Consider the following 18,356-nt stretch of genomic DNA (forward strand, 5'->3'; position numbering starts at 1 on the left):
GAAATACACAGAGGTGAATCTGTAATGCCCTAATGCAGCAGTGTACACGCATGGATTGGGGGTGCTATGATCTTCTCCATGTCTTTTTAACCTATTGTCTTCAATGGCGTACTGGGCCCCTCAGCAAAACATTTTTCATGCTCTCAAAATGTCTAGAGGTTGACCTGTTTTACCAATATTTATCGAGATTTTAAATTAATTAGGACCTTATGGGGCTCCTATACCTCCTGGGCCCCCCTGCAGCCGCAAGGTCTGCTTCCTCTGTAGTTACACCCCTGATTGTCTTTCTTATCTTTACAATGTGTTGTGTCCATAGCCAAAACTTGGGATGTGGATAGGATTCAATAAACCAATCATAAAAAATTCTTCAATTTAAGACCTTCCAACGTCATAGAACTCCTGCATGTTTAGAAGCCCACATTTAGTATGGGAATGTGCCATGTCACTTTAACAAGGAGATCAGTAGCATCAAATAAAATTCTGATGTCCTTGTTAAAGTGACATGGGATTACTGGGACATTATGCAAATGTCCTGTTGGGTTGAAATGGGTAGTGTACATGCATGTTGTCATATCTCTTTGTATCATGGGTGTCTGCAGAAGGGGGCAAGAGGGGGCAGTTTACCCACCCTGACATCTCCAGCTAGTTCCAAGAAATTGTTTGTAAATTTAATTCCCAACAACACAAAACATTTTTTATACTTCCCACCCCAAGACAAGCCTTAATTAGGTTAGCTTCTGCATTGCCATGAATAGGTTCGTCTTCAGTGGGATGCTACCCTATGTGATATTAGCCTACTTGCCCCCTCCCCCACGGAAAATTTTCTGCCGACACCCATGCTTTGTACTAATGCATTTTCCTTAATAAATTACAAAGTTTATAAGAAATAAGACAAAATGGGAGTGTGATATTATTTAGTTAGGTAAAGAAGTCATGCAAAATACAATAAATTGTCTCAGACCTGGTGGGATGGTATATCTGCAGAAGTAGCCAAGAGGTCTAGATGGATTTAGCAAACCTGTTAGTATAGGGGACACATCTAACTTCTGTTTTGTTTCATTTATTTTTACTGTTGAGCCCAATGGCATAACTAACCACCAGCAGGCCTGGGTGGTTGTGTGGATGTGTACCCAGGCCCCCCCACATCCTTCACCCGGGCCCCCACCTGCTCCTCACCTATGAAAAAATATTACCACACCCTCCCGTCCCTGCTGTCCGAATTATACTGGAAGCTAATATTATGTAAAGCTACCATTCTTCTATTTGAGATTCTTCTTTTGTTGGCTACTTCTGCAGATATATGATGATGGTGATGAAGAAAACTGTAAGGGCCACCTAACCCCCTTAGCTCTGTTTAGCAAGAGCAACACCATCATGCAATATAAGAAGCTATATATTGTGTCTAACTGAGCCAGCGGGATACCGGGAAAAAAACCCAGTGGGCCCCAGCCTAGACCCACTCCCCATGGCCTGTGCTGCTCCCTTACCCCCCCTACCCCAGTCAAGAAAAGGTACACACTGTTAGAGGGGAAAGTGGGGTAAAGGGATTTACGGCTTGGGCAGGGCACCCATAGGGTTGGCCCTAGCAGCCCGAGGGGCCAGACCAACGCTGGCTATATATATGTATCTACTGAATCTGAAATCAATATTAGTGATGGGCGAATTTAGGTGCGAATTCACGCATTTTGCCACTGGCGAATAAATTCGCAAATTCGCTTGCGCTGGACAATAATTGACGCCGGTTAATGATTAACGATGATTAACGGACGCCCACTGACTTTAATGGGCGCCGACGGCAACTTCTTCGCCCATTTTGACTTTGTTAAAATCGCTGTTTCATGAATTTTTTGCCAGTATTGCGAATTTCGCGGGAAATACGTGGAATTTTTGGCAAATGGTAACGGGACAAATTCGCCCATCACTAATCAATATTCTCACAGCTGTTCGCTAGCTAAGGGGCAGTGGCATATTTGCATGTTTATTTGAGATATATTTCACTATATACCTTAGAAAGGACGCTGACTAAAGTCCTGTTGTGGAAGCAAATTATAGAGTGGGACAAGGCGTTGTAGTAAGGCAGGTTAGCAGGGGGTGAAAGAGACAGGGTCCATATGGTTAGTAGGGCAGTTCGTGCAGCAGGAGAAGATTCTCACAGTACCTATTTTCCCCTGCACAGCACCCGCACAGATGTTTCCCTTTACTGGAAACCGGGAGGGGGGGGAAGTCAAATAATTAATCTCAAAGAAAAGAGACAAACTGTGGATAAATCAAGGAGAAACAAAAGAGCAAGTCATTAAGGATATATTGTGTGTTTTGGTGCCTAACCTGACTACCCAGCCAGGCAACCACTTTCAAAAGGTCAATGCACCTTCAGGTTATGTATTATATTGTTGTGTTAGTCTAAGAAAAAAAAAAGGTTTATGTTTAATTAATTTCCAGTATCCATGTTTAGTTTCAATGTTAATGATGAGTCCTGCTTAAGACGGCTTTCTAGATTTTTCCTTAATTTAATCCCACAGCCCTCCTGTTGTGTTATTATCCTTTTAGATAGTTCATGGTTGCAGTTTGAGAACAACAGGAATGTGGTCAACTTGAAATCTCGGAAGGAATAATCCACACACATGAAATTAGCTAGCACAGGAATGGTGTCACAGAGGAAGGGGGCCCAGACTATTTCATAGAGAAGCTTTCCCTTTATTAAAACAGCCATTAGTCTTGGAAACTTACATTGATATTTAATCTAATTTTGCCAATAAAGTAATCTGCTTTTGGTTTAACTCTGTTGCTGCCACAGATACATTTTTTGGCACAGAGAGAATCACCATTTACCAGTCTAGGGACTTCAGATAAATTCCCATATAAGCGCCTATGTATAGACATGTACAAAACTTCATGATCACAAAGGTCAATGCTAAAGGTTAATCTGGAAGGTGAAGGAGGAGGAGGAGGAGAAATGGAGGAGCAGCAGGAATCAGAATGAAGAAGCTGGGTAATGTCCTGCTGTTGCACCACAACTTTCAGCAAGCCCTGAGAGACGAGGGTTGGACTTGCCAAAGCTAGTAGCTACATGAGAGGTTACATAGATGACGTACAGCCACAAAAAGCAGTTGAGGGTTAGTAGATTAGTATGTAGGGAACACAAAGATGTTATGAAGGCCACTCTGGGATACCAACCTTGGAGGAGGCTCAGCCTGCTGATCTTTCCTTAAAACAAGAAGCAATATCATGTTAGATGAGATGCCATGAAGGATGGTGCAGTCTTTGTTAATATTTGCTATATACTGGCAAAAACTCCAGGCAGAAGCACATACAGGCTGACAAGCTATAGACATCAGGGAAAGAAAGGAAGGGGAGGAATGATACAATGAAAACTTTGTGACTAAGCTACGGTTTCTGAGAAGTGGTGTCACAGTTCATGATAAGCTTCACCCTGGCTGACCCATTACTGTACAAGCTGATGTTTTGGGTGATTCAGCCTGTGCCCTGATCTAATCTCATTTCATGCAGCCTGATCCCATAGGCTTCATACTGGGGGTGGGGGGTTGTTCCTTCGGCACTCGCAGGCTTCACACTGGTCTCTTCTCTGCTCAAAGAGCTTTGAGACAGACGTGATTGTTCACTAAATGAAAAGGCTGCATTGTCATGGAAACAACTGTAACTGGGAGCCATGGTAACAACATACTGATTGGTTGACACGGAGAGAACCTCAAGAAAAACTTTTAGCAAAAACTAATTTTTCTGTGTCTGTCCCTCTAGAGGCCAAACAAAGACAGGCTGTCGCTAGAATGTCTAGTTTGTCCATGCCTGGACAATCCACCAGGTGGCAGCATTCGTGTTGTGCAGTGATGGGGAGCTAAGTCTATAAGAGGTTTATGTATAATATACAATAAAAAAGTGATGGATGATGGAATGGAAGCTGGGTAAATGGGGAAAACAGATCTACTGTATGTTTAAAATAATTAAGACTCAATATAATGCAAATGAATTGTGGTTTTGGTCTTCTTCTCTGCCCGCCTTAAGTCAACAAGCTAAGAATCCGTCCACCATTACTTCTAGTGTCTCTAGGAGTCATTTATTAAATACAGAATTGAACTAGGAAGAAGAATCTCATTAAATATTTCTCCAATAATCAAACCAACAAAGGGAGGATGAAATCAAGCAAGTGCTGCTTTTTTTGCATGGTGCTGCAAACAAACATACATTTTCCCTGGTATAATCCTGGTATAAAGCTGTGGATTTACTCTAGAAGTGTGTACCTAAAGGTGACAACAGATTTCCTTTAGGTAACCTGCTCCATTTCCCAGTTACTTGGCTGGAAGATGTCTAAGGCTTTCTAAGCCTCACATACGAGGACTGACTCTGGCTACAGTGCATGGTAGGTAGAAACAAAAGTACACAGACAAACAATAAGCTGTACCCTCATAATGTACTGTCTTTGAAAACCAATATGGCTGCTTCATTCCCTATATAAAATTACAAATAAGCAAATGGAACATCCATACATCCATACATGCTACCTAGTTGACACATTTTAAATAATGAAAACCAATAATCTAACAAAGGACACTTTGACATTCACTCACACTCCCTTCCGCTCCCCCCTGGCCCATCTGACCTGAAGGTGAGTCCTGATTTGCTTTTTAAGTTGCGCAGAAGGTCCAGCTGGTTCAGCGGGGGGATCAGCCTGCAGTGATTGAGTAAAAACAAAAGGTAAATGCCTATCATACAGAAAACGTATATTCTGAAGATGTAACTTTCCTCTGATGTTATACGTGTTACATAGAAAATGAAAAATCCATTTTAGTGCATAATGGATCATTTTTGATGTTTCTATGCTAAGAGCAGATATGGAGAGGAATATTCCTTATGACACACAGACAGGCAATAAATTCTAACAAATACACGGACCCTAAGGCTGGACAATGGAGAATGTAAACCATGCTAGGACTATGAGCAATGCTTGCATTTGCCCTTGGATAAAGGAAGCAGGGCCTTATCGCTTAAATGAGGCCTCTTTATTTCTGAGTTTAGAAAGAGGAATTCTTCGAAGTGAAATGCGGTGGAATTCATTCTGTGACCATTCCGTTCATCCAGGCACATTCACTGTAACACTCAGCTCAATAGGGATCTTCTAAAGCTTGGACCACTCCAAAGATAGTGGCTCACAAATAACAATAATAAACACAGGGTTACAACACAAACAAAACCAAATACATTTGCACAAAGTCACAAGAGTAGAACAGTAAAGCTGGCCATACTCGAGAAGATCTGCTCATTTGCTGTGGCTAAATGAGTGGATCTTGGTAAGAACTTGAGCTGATCCAGTTGTTTGGTCCCTCTTTGGCCCACTATGAGATCACATGAGGCCTTGCCCAAGTGGATTTTACAGCCTTACAATATATATCTAACTCCCAGTTTGGGTTGCCATCATTATGGTGTCATACAAATGGCAAAATGCTTTTGAGGAGCAGCCAAGTTGCCAACATTTGTCAAACCCCCTTCCCTCCCGGTATGGCCAGCTTAAGACCATTCCTTTTCATGGGTGAGTAAATCAATAGGTCACACCGTACCAATCCTAATTATTTACCAAACAAGGATCGGTCATTGTGTGCCTAGGGGTAGCATGGTGCACTGTGTGAGACCTCCCCCCTACACTGAGCCATGAATAACCTAAGCACTAAAATTCTCCACCTGAGAGGTTTCACTATGTACCAGAAACAATATTGTCTATAATATCAACTATTTGATGTGGTTAAGGTCCACTTTGTCTTGATTTGTCTAGATAAAAGACTTCCCTCTGCCTCATTTTCAGAATGCATGGGTATCGCAGACTATTTTACTATTTTTCATGCACATTTCCAGAAATCACTGTCATTGCTTTTAATACAAACTATTGTGCTGTGAAAAAAATCAGGATTTTTTTTTTTTAGGATGGATCCTAACGATCTGGCTAAATTAAACATTTTTGTTCAATTGGCAATAATCAATTAAATTTTGTTCAATTGAGCTTAAATTTGAAATGCCAACTATGATTTTGTTGAGATGAAACAAAACCATAATTTTTGGATTTGAAAAAATACTGACTCCTTCACAACAGATTTAACATCAAACCAAATCCTAACCTTAAAGGGGAACTATCGCGAAAATGCTAATTTAATATAAGCTTTGTCATACTGAAATAAGAAACTTTCTAAATATAATGAATTAAATATTCTGCATCATTTCTGAAATAATCAAATTTATCTTCACTATTCCTCTCTTAGCATCTGTTTATCCTCACTCTGTCTTCATGCAGGAGTTGGGTGTCAGGTGAATGATCCAATATATCTTATGGGGGGCTCCTTTTGCCTAGAAGATGTATTAGAGCTCACTCTATTAAAATCACCAGACATCATGTCTCTCTACATGCAGGATTTGTGCAAAAGGCAGTTATTTTGTTAGATTTTGTTTGAACTGGAATCAGTTACTTGAGTGAGCTCTAATATATCTGCTAAGAAAGGAAGTCCCCTATAAGATTTATTGGATCTAACTGTCAATGAATATCTGACACCGAACTCCTGCATGAAGACAGAATGAAGAAAAACAGATGCTGAGAAAGGACAGTTAAAGGAAAACTATACCCCCAAAATGAACACTTAAGCAACAGATAGTTCATATCATATTAAGTGGCATATTAAAGAATCTTACCAAACTGGAATATATATTTAAGTAAATATTGCCTTTTTACATCTCTTGCCTTGAGCCACCATTTCGTGATGGACTCTGTGCTGCCTCAGAGATCACCTGACCAGAAATACTACAACTCTTACTGTAACAGGAAGAAGTGTGGAAGCAAAAGACACAACTCTGTCTGTTAATTGGCTCATGTGACCTAACAAGAATGGTTTGTTTGGTATGTTTGTGTGTACAGTGAATCCTACGATCCCAGGGGGCGGCCCTTATTTTTAAAAATGGCAATTTTCTATTTATGATTACCCAATGGCACATACTACTAGAAAAGTGTTTTATTATGAAAATGGTTTATTTACACGAAGCAGGATTTTACACATGAGCTGTTTTATGCAATATCTTTTTATAGAGACCTACATTGTTTGTGGGGTATAGTTTTCCTTTAAGATACACTTGATTATTTTAGAAACAGTACAGAATATCTAATTGTTTTTATTTAGAAAGTTTCTTGTTTCATAAAATTTACATTTTCGCAATAGTTCCCATTTAATTTGCATAGTTAATTGGGGCTTCATAATAACATGAGAAAAGCTGGTCCAGTAACCCCTAGCAACTGTAATACCTGACACCCAAAGTGGTAAAGTACTGTGCATGCTTTTGAACACATGACTAGTCCACCATCTGTACAATAACAGCAAGAAATGATAATGACAAATTTCACAACTCTTGTGCAAACACAAACGCACAACTGTTACAGTACAACAGATGCACAACGCAAGGCACTGGTAAGTAAAACAGCCCCAAATACGAGCGCAGCATACCTGGATGCACCGTACGTTTGAGAGCTGCAAACCCAACAGAAGTATGGGAGTGGGAGAATATTGTCAAAGAAAAGAAAAATAAAGTGAAAGGATCAGAAGTGCTCGTGGCTTGGAAATGTCCTAATATTGTAGGACAGAAAGTGGGACAAAATCCAGACTTGGGTAAGAAGCAGTGCAGTTTGTCCTAATGCCAACATTTATGCAGATGTATCTGTTGTGGTGAGTGTGTAAAATCAGCTTCTTGGATTCTTGGATTAAGGAGTTGTCAGAAATGCCCGAAAACAAAGGTGGGCACTGGAAGGTTCGGAGCATGATGAATCTCTGGCAAGTTCAGTAAACAATCTTTCTAGTTTTCTTATTTCTCAATCTATTAGTCCATGGTGCCACCAAGGTAATGTCCCCGCTATTTTACCTGTCTCAATAGCTAACAAAGAAAATTGAAAAAGTCTGATTTTACCACATAAAAGAAAAAAGTAATAAAATATTTTCAAAATCTATGGTAAGAATTAAAACTGATTAAAAATTCAGTCCAATTGTCTTTCATTTGACTCACACACACACAAAACTCACATTTCAATAACTGGGGCAGGGCATACATTTAGAAGCATCATTAAACCAAATATCAAAAAAGCCATGAAATTTACTTTTCCAGTGGATTTGCCAAAAAGTAAAGGAAAGCAAGTCAAATCTGTGGCTGGAGAAGCCAAACAAACATACACATTGGTCCATGATGCTACCAAACGAATTGCCCTCTCTATATTATTTGTCGCAGTGAATATCAAGAAATTGAATTTTAAAGTCTGATTTTGCCGGGGAAAAAAAGCTTTTGTTCTTAAACACACGCGCACACAAAATTCATTTTACAAGAACTGTGTTGAAAGTATCAAACGTGGTCAAACAGTACATTAAAAATGGTCATGAAATTTGACTTTCCTAGTGAATGCTCTAAAAAGCAGAAGAAGAAAAGTCACCTCTGGGGTTGGAAAGGCCAAATAAACATACACATTTGTCCAAGATCCTACCAAATTAATACCGACTCTATATTATTTATCACAGAGACTAAAACAAGAAATAGAATTTTTAAAAGTTAGATATTACCAAAAAAAAATCATTAATCTTAAAAATGTGCATTTTCACTGCATTTTACCTTATTTTTTTCCAAACGAAGAATAAAAATGAAAACTGATTAATAATTCTGTTTAAGACTATTTTACACTTTTCAATTTACAATTTACTTGGTTAAAGGAGAAGGAAAGCTATGGAGGCATTTTATTGCCAATAGATTAGCCACAATAGTGCAAGCTAGAATGCTATATTTTTACCATACCTGAGTAAAAAGCTCTAGAAGCTCTCTGTTTGTTAAGTATAGCAGCTGCCATATTAGCTTAGTGTGACATCACTTCCTGCCTGAGTCTCTCCCTTCTCACTTATAGCTCTGGGTTTAGATTAGAGCAGAGAAGGGAGGGGGAAGAGGAGCAAACTGAGCATGCTCACGCCCGGGGCAAGGAGGTTTAAGCAAAAGGCAGGAAGTCTGATATAGAAGCCCATGTGTAAACAATAGAAGGAAATAAATGCAGTGTTTCTTTTAAAAAAGGACTCAGAGAAGCACTATTTTGAGGCTTTACTGGTATATTTAGTTGGACCTTTCTGATAAGGCTTACTTAGTTTTAACCTTTCCTTCTCCTTTAAGGCATACATTTCAAAGCAATTAAACAATCATTAAACGGTTTAGCAAAAATAGCGATGAAATTTCCTTTTCTTGTAAATTTTCCAAAAAAGCAAAAAGAGGAAAAGTCACCTTTGTGGTTCGAAAATAAACTTAATAAACCTAAATGGGCTTTCATAGCTATAAACATTTGTTACAATCCAATTATGATTGAGACCAGATTTCACCCCACACATACCCTATAACTTGATTGGAAGTTACCAAGGATCCAATGTTGGCTGAGACGTCTTCAGATGTAGGAATGATAAAAGAAAGTGCTACAAGCAATGGGAAGAGGTGAGAAGAGTAAATGAAAAAATAAAAAACAACAAAGAAAGAAAGGACAAGGGAAAATTAAAGAGAAACAAACAAAAAAAAGCAGAAAATTTATGTAATGATCTCAAGAAAACAAAGATGTAAAAACATGGAATCAAAATAAAATTAACATAAAATTTTAAGAACGAGTTGCAAGAACTGAATGTGAGGGCACTGGCATCAAGGATCATGGTGAGAATAACCTATTCAGAAATGATGTTAGAGATGGGGCAGTTTGCAATAAGTTACCTGTACATTGGCACAGTGACAGTACGCTCATAATACTGCCAGGTGGAGTGGAGGTCCATCCGGGAGAGGTTCGTGGCATAAAATCTCCAGGCACACTGGAAAAAGAAACAACACAGGAGCACACTCGGTGATAGGGTTCTTGTAAGTGGATAAAACAGAGCGCTTTATTGGACAGCCAGAAATTTTGTGAGTAGCAAGATGGGTACATTTCATGAAATAGATCTGAGTTTGATCCCAGTTGATATTATGTAATATGTGTGCTATTGATATGACTTTTACCCAACTATTGACCTATTTTCACATTTCTGTTCAAAGAAGAGTAAATCCTTCTTTTTCTTGCTGTGCTTGTGAAGCCATATCAGCCTCAAAACAACCCAAACATTTCTTCATGAAATTCAGATGAACTGAGGATTTTGTAGCAATATTTGATTTAAAATCTCTTTGCAAGTTAATGAGAATGAGAGTCCATCTCCAATTCCAAAGCAAATCCACCAAGACCCACTTTCCCCTGTTATTATCGTCTTTTCATTCGTCTCATCTCAACTGACCTTTATATGTTCTGAGGCAACCGATCAGAGGGTAGAAATTACTGGTCACCTGTTCCAAAAGCAAAGATTCTATTGGTTGCTATGGGTTACTGCTCCTGGGCAAACTTAGTGCCTTTTACTGTACATGGGTGTTGGGTTTTCAAAAACCACAAAGCAATAGATTTATCAGAAGCTTTCCAAAAACATATCTACCAAAATGTTTTTGTCTCCTATAGGAGTTTAGTAAAAAAAAATCATAAATACGCCCCCAATGCTTTGAAGCCTGGCTACGATTTTTATAAGAACATGACCAGTAGTTGCCAAGCCTTGGCACATAAAACTTTATTCTCTTAGAACACTGGACATCTCCACAATAGTCCTTTCTCTTAAAACATGAAATACTCAGCACAACATCTTGATTGATTTAAATACAAAAGAAATATTATTTTTGGATTTAGATCAGGTGCAGGATCGGCAGCAGGACAATCTGTTCCAGTCCCTTTTCTTCTATCTATTCAGTTTTGTCTCTCCCCTCCCTGCACCATCTGTTCCCAAGTCATGGTGTCTGGGTGCTACAGAGAATGCCTGTTCTGTGCTACTAGTGGGCGCACACACCTCCTACACATTCACTAAAGCAGGCAGCACCAGCAGAACTTATGAACCTCAGTGCTCTCCTCTGAACTTATAGTGCCCCCAACCTGTCTCTATGAAAAAACTTCTTCAACATTCATGTCACCTCCATGCCAATTGTCAACTCTGGCTCATGTTTTTGCCCTTTTATTGTGGTTATGGTGTTGTTCTTCCACATAGTTGTCCTTCAAACACCCCGCATTAAAGATGGCAGTCTGGTGTGTGGTCTGGTGAAATTAAAACAGTTTTGCAGTATTAGGTTAATTCCTTATATAGGAATGTTTTCAAGTATATGAAACCCTTATTGAGTGGGGCTCAACACTAAGGGGTTATTTAATAAACTCTGGAGTGACTTTTTGGGGCAAAATGCCAGACCGGGACCAGAATGTTTTTTAAAACTCCAATTTCTCAAGTTTTATTAAAGCCCAATGCAACAAAAAGCCAGAATCCGAAAATCAACCATCTCAGACCTGCCGAGGTTGTGTATAAGTCAATGGCAGAGGCCCCTATCCTATTTTGAAGTTTCTGTGCTGGAATTAGACCAAAAATCCGACCATTTCTGACTTTTAGGGCAAAAATCCAAAAAATTATGGCTTGTCGGGGAAAAAACCTGAAAAAATTAAGCGATTCGGGAAAAACTTTGGGAAAAAAAACCGTACAATTCTGGTTTAGCTTGATTTTTATGGGAGTTTGGTTGTGGTTTTTTATTTAAATAATGAGATAAATTTGGATTTTAGTACATAACCCTCTAAATTTTGGACCTACAGGGGCAAATTAAAATTATTACCATCCAAACTAGAGTTTTTTCCACACAAAAAACAGCAAATTTGAGCTTCCAATCCGGAATGATCGATATTTATTAAAAGCAAAAAAACTTGAATATAAAAATCTGCCGTCTCAAAGGCGAGTTCATGACAAAGTCAATGGCAGTTGTATTTGCAACACTATTTTTCAATTTGAGTTTTTGAGATTTGAGAAAAAGACGAATAGAATGTGTTTTTACTGCATTCAAGTTTTTATGCAATTGAATTTTCAATATTTGACTTTTTTTAAAATAAACAATGCCACTCTTGAGACTGGCCATTCGAAATTAGGTTTTTGAAAGATATGCCTCCCAGTATAGTAAATCCTACCATTACTGTACATCCTATAATGTCATGGTCACTGTGTGCTTGAACAAGGGAATACCATATTTTGGCACTTATGTTACTGTGGGACTCATTTATAAACACTGTGCAAATTTGCATCTGGAGAGTAACCCATAGCAACCAATCAGCGATTAGCCTTTTTTCCAGCCAGCTGCAGGTTACTGCCCAGGGGCAAATGTGTCCAGTGTTTATAAATGACCCCCAACTGTCTTTCCATATAGTCTACTTTTTAGCAACTATTTAAGCTATATGCTCAGCATCAAAGTGTCTTACAATACACGAGACAGGGTCAATTTTGAATGGTTATTTTTATTAACTATAATACTGGTTACACAGGACATAACTCAAAGTAGGACAAGGCAGAACAAACACAACATTCTTCCTTTTTCATTTTAAAATGCATATTTCTTATTATATTTTATAAAGTAGTAATAGAACATTGTTTTGCTTTTACACTTACTATTTGAAGTCGGTGATTTAGTTTAGCTAAAGTTATTGAGATCTGTATAAACATCCCCCCCCCGTTTCACCCTTTGTTGTGACTGTTTTGATTTACAGATAAGCAGGAGTCCATTATGCAGTTGGATTATCTGTGCACTGGGAATCTAATTATTGAACTCACAACAAGGGTCTTACATAGAATAGCTCAATTTCCCTGTGATTAAAACAATAGGCACAAATTATGTTCAGCACAAGCCCTATTCATTACACTCATTTTAAACAAAGGTGGTTTACTGGCCCTTTAAAATGCATACACACATACATACTATGTGTTATAGCAGTACTATTCTTGTTTTATATATATAAACCCAACCCCTGACCTACTGTATAAATATTACAATTTGTTATTGATGGATTAAGCATTGTGAAGATAAAGCTCTCTGCGGCTTGGACCACATTTCTCCAAAGGTTCCAAACAATGAAGCCAGTGTGTATTTTGTAGAGAAAACATTAATGATTTACAGTCTCACAGCTTAAACTTATATTTATTGGATTCTCTTGTATTCATTCGTCACCCATCCTGTTCCCCATTAATTGTCTCTCTTTACCTTCACTCATGATTGGAAGACTCTTCTATTCATGTGGCCCAGTTACAACAACCTCTACATCAGTGATCCCCAACCAGAGGCTCACGAGCAGCATGTTGCTCAACAACCCTATGGATGTTGCTCTAAGTGGCCTCAAAGCAGGTGACTATTTTTGAATTCCAGGCTTGGAGGTAAGTAAATACCTAAAAACAGCCATGTACTGCCATGTAGAGCCTCATGTAGGCTGCCAGACCTCATAGGGGCTACTAAATAGTCCGTCACAGCCCTTATTTGGCACCCTTGTGAACTTTTTACATGCTTGTGTTGCTCCCTAACTCTTTTTACATTTTAATGTGGCTCACAAGTAAAAAAGCTTGAGGACCCCTGCTCTACATAGGGATGAACACATGTTTATCTCTTGGAACATTCAGTGTTGACTCCCCATCTTGCCCCTACCTGTATGAGCCCAGCTGCTGGATTTCGCCTCTTCTCAAAATGCTTCTGCCTGTGCTGTTCTTGAACCTTCAAGGCAAATCCAGAGCCCAGGATTCCCTGCAGTGAACACAGAAACATTATAACCTACTTGACTAGGAGAAAAGGTCACAATCAAGATTTCTCTAATTGCCCAGCTGAACTGCACTTATCACCATTTCTTGTCTGTAAAAAAACAGATGGAGGACTGAGGCCATGTCTTAAAACTCCATACTTCCCTTTGTAAGGTCATGCATTATGGGCAGCATTTGGAAGTCTTTAGAAGTTTAGCAAATACTTACCGCAGGAAGAGCAAAGAATGAGACACCAATAAGAGTAAATGCGGCAGCCAGAAGACGCCCATTCCATGTCTTTGGAAACTTATCTCCATAACCAATGGTAGTCAACGTGATCTGAAGAAAAGAGGAGAATGGGGGTGTTTCCCATTAGTTGTCTTTCCAAATGATGGATTTGGGATTTTTGGAGCTTAAAGTGTTATCAGAAGATGTCAAGCAACCAATATTAACTTCACTTTGCTTTGGAACTGTCCTTGGTTTTGAAGGTCACCAGGTATCACAACTGATTATCTGATCACCTGTAATGGTTTTGCCAAAGTTTCCAATATTCCTTTCCAATATTCTAAACCCTACGAAGTTTCCAGTGCCCTTTGGATCTGCAAAATACTCACTAAGCCCCACCACAAGGCATCTGCATAGGTATCAAACATGTCATTGTCCTCTTTCTCAGCCAGATACACCAGGAAGGAAGCCAGAATGAGGCATAGAAATCCAATGTACCAAGCCGTTATCAGTTCCTGCAAGAGATGAAGACGTTGGAAGAACATTCTATGTACAGAAGCTTCTGCAATCATTTCTAAGTTCCAGTATGGGGGAATTATCACTGAATGTCTATAAGGTCTTCTACATTTCTGGAAAATTATTAATTTCAAAATTCTCAAAGAATGTTGATAGGTTACCTTGCTATGTGCATACACTACAGAACCCAGAAGCTTCCATGTCCCCCCTCTTATCACTGAATGTCTATAAGGTCTTCTACATTTCTGGAAAATTATTAATTTCAAAATTCTCAAAGAATGTTGATAGGTTACCTTGCTATGTGCATACACTACAGAACCCAGAAGCTTCCATGTCCCCCCTCTTCGGTCCATACGAATCATACGGAGAATCTGAAGAAACCTCAAACTCCTAAGGGCTGATGTGGCAAAAACATTCCCCTGGGAACCGGCAGACAGAACAGCTATGGACGCAATCAGCACCATGATGTCTGTACAGAGGGCAGAATATATGTTTTTTACTGTATTTCCCCAATTTCTCGAATTTAAATGTCATATTTGCACTGAAACAACTCACCAATTACACAGAATGGTTTGCGGGCAAATTTTAGCCTCCCTCTCCAACCACGATATCGACAGCAGCATCCGGCAGCCCAGATACGCACAAAATATTCTACTCCAAATACGACGATGGTTATAATTTCCTGGTAGAGTGAAAAAAGGGCATTTTTTTCAATGCACCCTGCAAATACCAGCCAGTAATGGACTCATATGCTGCCTGGCCAGTTGGCTTAGCACCCATGCCAGCACCATACTGTAGCTCTCCTCCCTTACAATAAACGCTTGTTCCTCAACCATATTTTATTTAAAGCAATATTGGTCATTAATGTCATCCAATGCAAAATAATCCACTTGATCTGTATAAATATAACTCAATGTTGTCTGTTCCTGCAACCGAAACTGAAATCACTGGAAACAAATAAATAATAGGGGGGAGAGTAAAGAGACAGAAGGAGAGTGAAGAAGGCAAAGGGTTTAGAGAAGTGATCCCCAACCAGTAGCTCTTGAACAACATGTTGCTCCCCAACCCTTGGATGTTGCTCCCAGTGGCCTTAAAGCAGGTGCTCATTTTTAAATTCCAGGCTTGGAGGCAATTTTTGGTTGCATAAAAACCAGGTGTACTGCCAAACAGAGTTTCCTGTAGGGTGCCAGTCCACATAGGAGAAAATCACAGCCCTTATTTGGCACCACCCAGGAACATTTTTCATGCTTGTGTTGCTCCCCAAATCTTTTTAGATCTGAATGTTGCTCACGGGTGAAAAAGGTTGGGATCTCTGGTTTAGAGAGTAGAGAGACAAATTGTGAGGCGATAGATATAGAATATATATATATATATATATATATATATATATATATATATATATATATATATATTCTATATTCTAGATATAGAAGGGGAGAGATAAGGGAGTCTGGGAGGAGAAAGTTCAAACAGTTGGGGGTAGAATGAAGAACATTCAAAGTGGAAAGGAGAAGGAAAAACTAGAATAGAAGTGGAGAGTGACTGGTAAGGTTTCCTGGTGGGCTCATGGCACCCTTGTGAAACAGGAACTGAAATCATGTAATACTGATGTGACACACGTTTTCATTTAGATGCTACACAAAAAACAACACATTTTTATAATTTTTTCTGTGGATAAACTTAGAAACTTACCAGTATATAGAGGGCTCCTTCCGAGCTGCTCTCATACTCCTTGATAGTAGAGAAGACAGAGAGCACAAGGCAGGAGAAAACCAGGAGGAACCTGTAGAGGCCAGAAGCATCCTGATTAATACAATAATATATAGGCACATATATACCCCCATCTTTCCTCCAACCACTGTCACAGTGTAACCCCCATATCATATATGCACATAATGTAACTGTATAATATATAGACACAGATATACCCCCATCTTTCCTCCAACCACTGTCACAGTGTAACCCCCATATCATATATGCACATAATGTAACTGTATAATATATAGGCACAGATATACCCCCATCTTTCCTCCAACCACTGTCACAGTGTAACCCCCATATCATATATGCACATAATGTAACTGTATAATATATAGGCACAGATATACCCCCATCTTTCCTCCAACCACTGTCACAGTGTAACCCCCACATCATATATGCACATAATGTAACTGTATAATATATAGACACAGATATACCCCCATCTTTCCCCAGCCAATGCAAAAGTGTAACCCCCATATCATATATGCACATAATGTAACTGTATAATATATAGGCACAGATATACCCCCATCTTTCCCCAACCACTGTCACAGTGTAACCCCCATATCATATATGCACATAATGTAACTGTATAATATATAGGCACAGATATACCCCCATCTTTCCCCAACCACTGTCACAGTGTAACCCCCATATCATATATGCACATAATGTAACTGTATAATATATAGGCACAGATATACCCCCATCTTTCCCCCAACCACTGTCACAGTGTAACCCCCATATCATATATACACATAATGTAACTGTATAATATATAGGCACAGATATACCCCCATCTTTCCCCAACCACTGTCACAGTGTAACCCCCATATCATATATGCACATAATGTAACTGTATAATATATAGGCACAGATATACCCCCATCTTTCCCCCAACCACTGTCACAGTGTAACCCCCATATCATATATACACATAATGTAACTGTATAATATATAGGCACAGATATACCCCCATCTTTCCTCCAACCACTGTCACAGTGTAACCCCCATGTCATATATACACATAATGTAACTGTATAATATATAGGCACAGCTATACCCCCATCTTTCCTCCAACCACTGTCACAGTGTAACCCCCACATCATATATGCACATAATGTAACTGTATAATATATAGGCACAGATATACCCCCATCTTTCCTCCAACCACTGTCACAGTGTAACCCCCATGTCATATATACACATAATGTAACTGTATAATATATAGGCACAGCTATACCCCCATCTTTCCTCCAACCACTGTCACAGTGTAACCCCCACATCATATATGCACATAATGTAACCGTATGATATATATGCACATGATATAACTATAGACACAGATTTTCTCTTCCAGTACATGTGCTGTGTGTGTGAATCAGTTAATCAGTTGCTAATGTGAATGTTGCAGAAGTATCAAGAAAAAACATTTAATGTTTTTGCCAAGCTCTTGTAATTGGATAATGAAAAAGGGAATTTATTTTGTGGTTTTTGTAAAAAAACAAGATTCAAATTTTTCCAGGCCCAGTAAAAATGGCAGTTCAGCCACAAGCAGAAGGATAGAGATGGAGAAATCCAGCTTTTCTTCCCCCACAAATGAATCGTTCATTCCCCCTCTCTTGGATGGGAATCCCATAACCTGACTGCCCTTACAGTCAAGAACCCTTCCTATGCTGATAGCAAAATCTCATTACTCTACTACACCTTTGAATCACCAGAAACAAGATATGTTTAAAACTATGTCGGAATATAACTCTACATTTTAGGATAATCCATCTTTTATATTCACAAATGAAACAAACCCCATTTGCAAGATTTATTTCCAAGCATCCTCCCAGAAATGCATCGAGGGCCCAATCAGCCCAAATAAAAACAGGTTCTGAAGCACGTAATTTGTTCTTGCAATGGCTCAGTGCTCAGCTGTCCTCTTTCTGTGCGCTCTGTGACGGAGCACATTTATCATGTTACCGTTGTGCGTCAGCGAATAACCTGTCATTAAAAATCTGATCCCTGAATTCTCATTATTAATTCCCTTCCTGACACAGTCCTGATGATTTCAGCCTTCTTTTTTTATCTCTTGAGACTTCCCTAAGTCTGTTTATGTGAGCTGCAGTACCGGATAATTAATGGCTACACTACCAATCTGAATGCTAAGCACAGAAATCACAACAAGACTCTGACCCAGAGGTTCCCAAATTGTGGGGTTGAATATGA

General features: G+C 39.1%; 1 protein-coding gene across 5 annotated transcripts in view; it reads right to left on the reverse strand.

The window, feature by feature from the left end:
- kcnq2.L (potassium channel, voltage gated KQT-like subfamily Q, member 2 L homeolog) overlaps positions 1-18,356 on the reverse strand; it is a 35,843-nt gene that overhangs the window by 6,322 nt on the left and 11,165 nt on the right. For 2 of the 5 annotated variants that reach the window (XM_041577177.1, XM_041577176.1), the window contains exons 2-11: positions 16,071-16,161; positions 14,934-15,060; positions 14,672-14,847; positions 14,252-14,377; positions 13,866-13,976; positions 13,549-13,644; positions 9,760-9,854; positions 7,491-7,514; positions 4,616-4,684; positions 3,175-3,204 (exon numbers count right to left, since the gene is read on the reverse strand). In XM_041577177.1, coding sequence (XP_041433111.1) covers positions 3,175-3,204; positions 4,616-4,684; positions 7,491-7,514; positions 9,760-9,854; positions 13,549-13,644; positions 13,866-13,976; positions 14,252-14,377; positions 14,672-14,847; positions 14,934-15,060; positions 16,071-16,161 — 945 coding nt within the window. Of the gene's footprint in view, positions 1-3,174; positions 3,205-4,615; positions 4,685-7,490; positions 7,515-9,394; positions 9,474-9,759; positions 9,855-13,548; positions 13,645-13,865; positions 13,977-14,251; positions 14,378-14,671; positions 14,848-14,933; positions 15,061-16,070; positions 16,162-18,356 lie in introns of those variants that run through there. The other 3 variants (XM_018237047.2, XM_018237048.2, XR_005964206.1) reach the window with 2 other exon arrangements.

Source organism: Xenopus laevis, chromosome 9_10L (genome assembly GCF_017654675.1).
Source record: "Xenopus laevis strain J_2021 chromosome 9_10L, Xenopus_laevis_v10.1, whole genome shotgun sequence".
NCBI lineage: Eukaryota > Metazoa > Chordata > Amphibia > Anura > Pipidae > Xenopus > Xenopus laevis.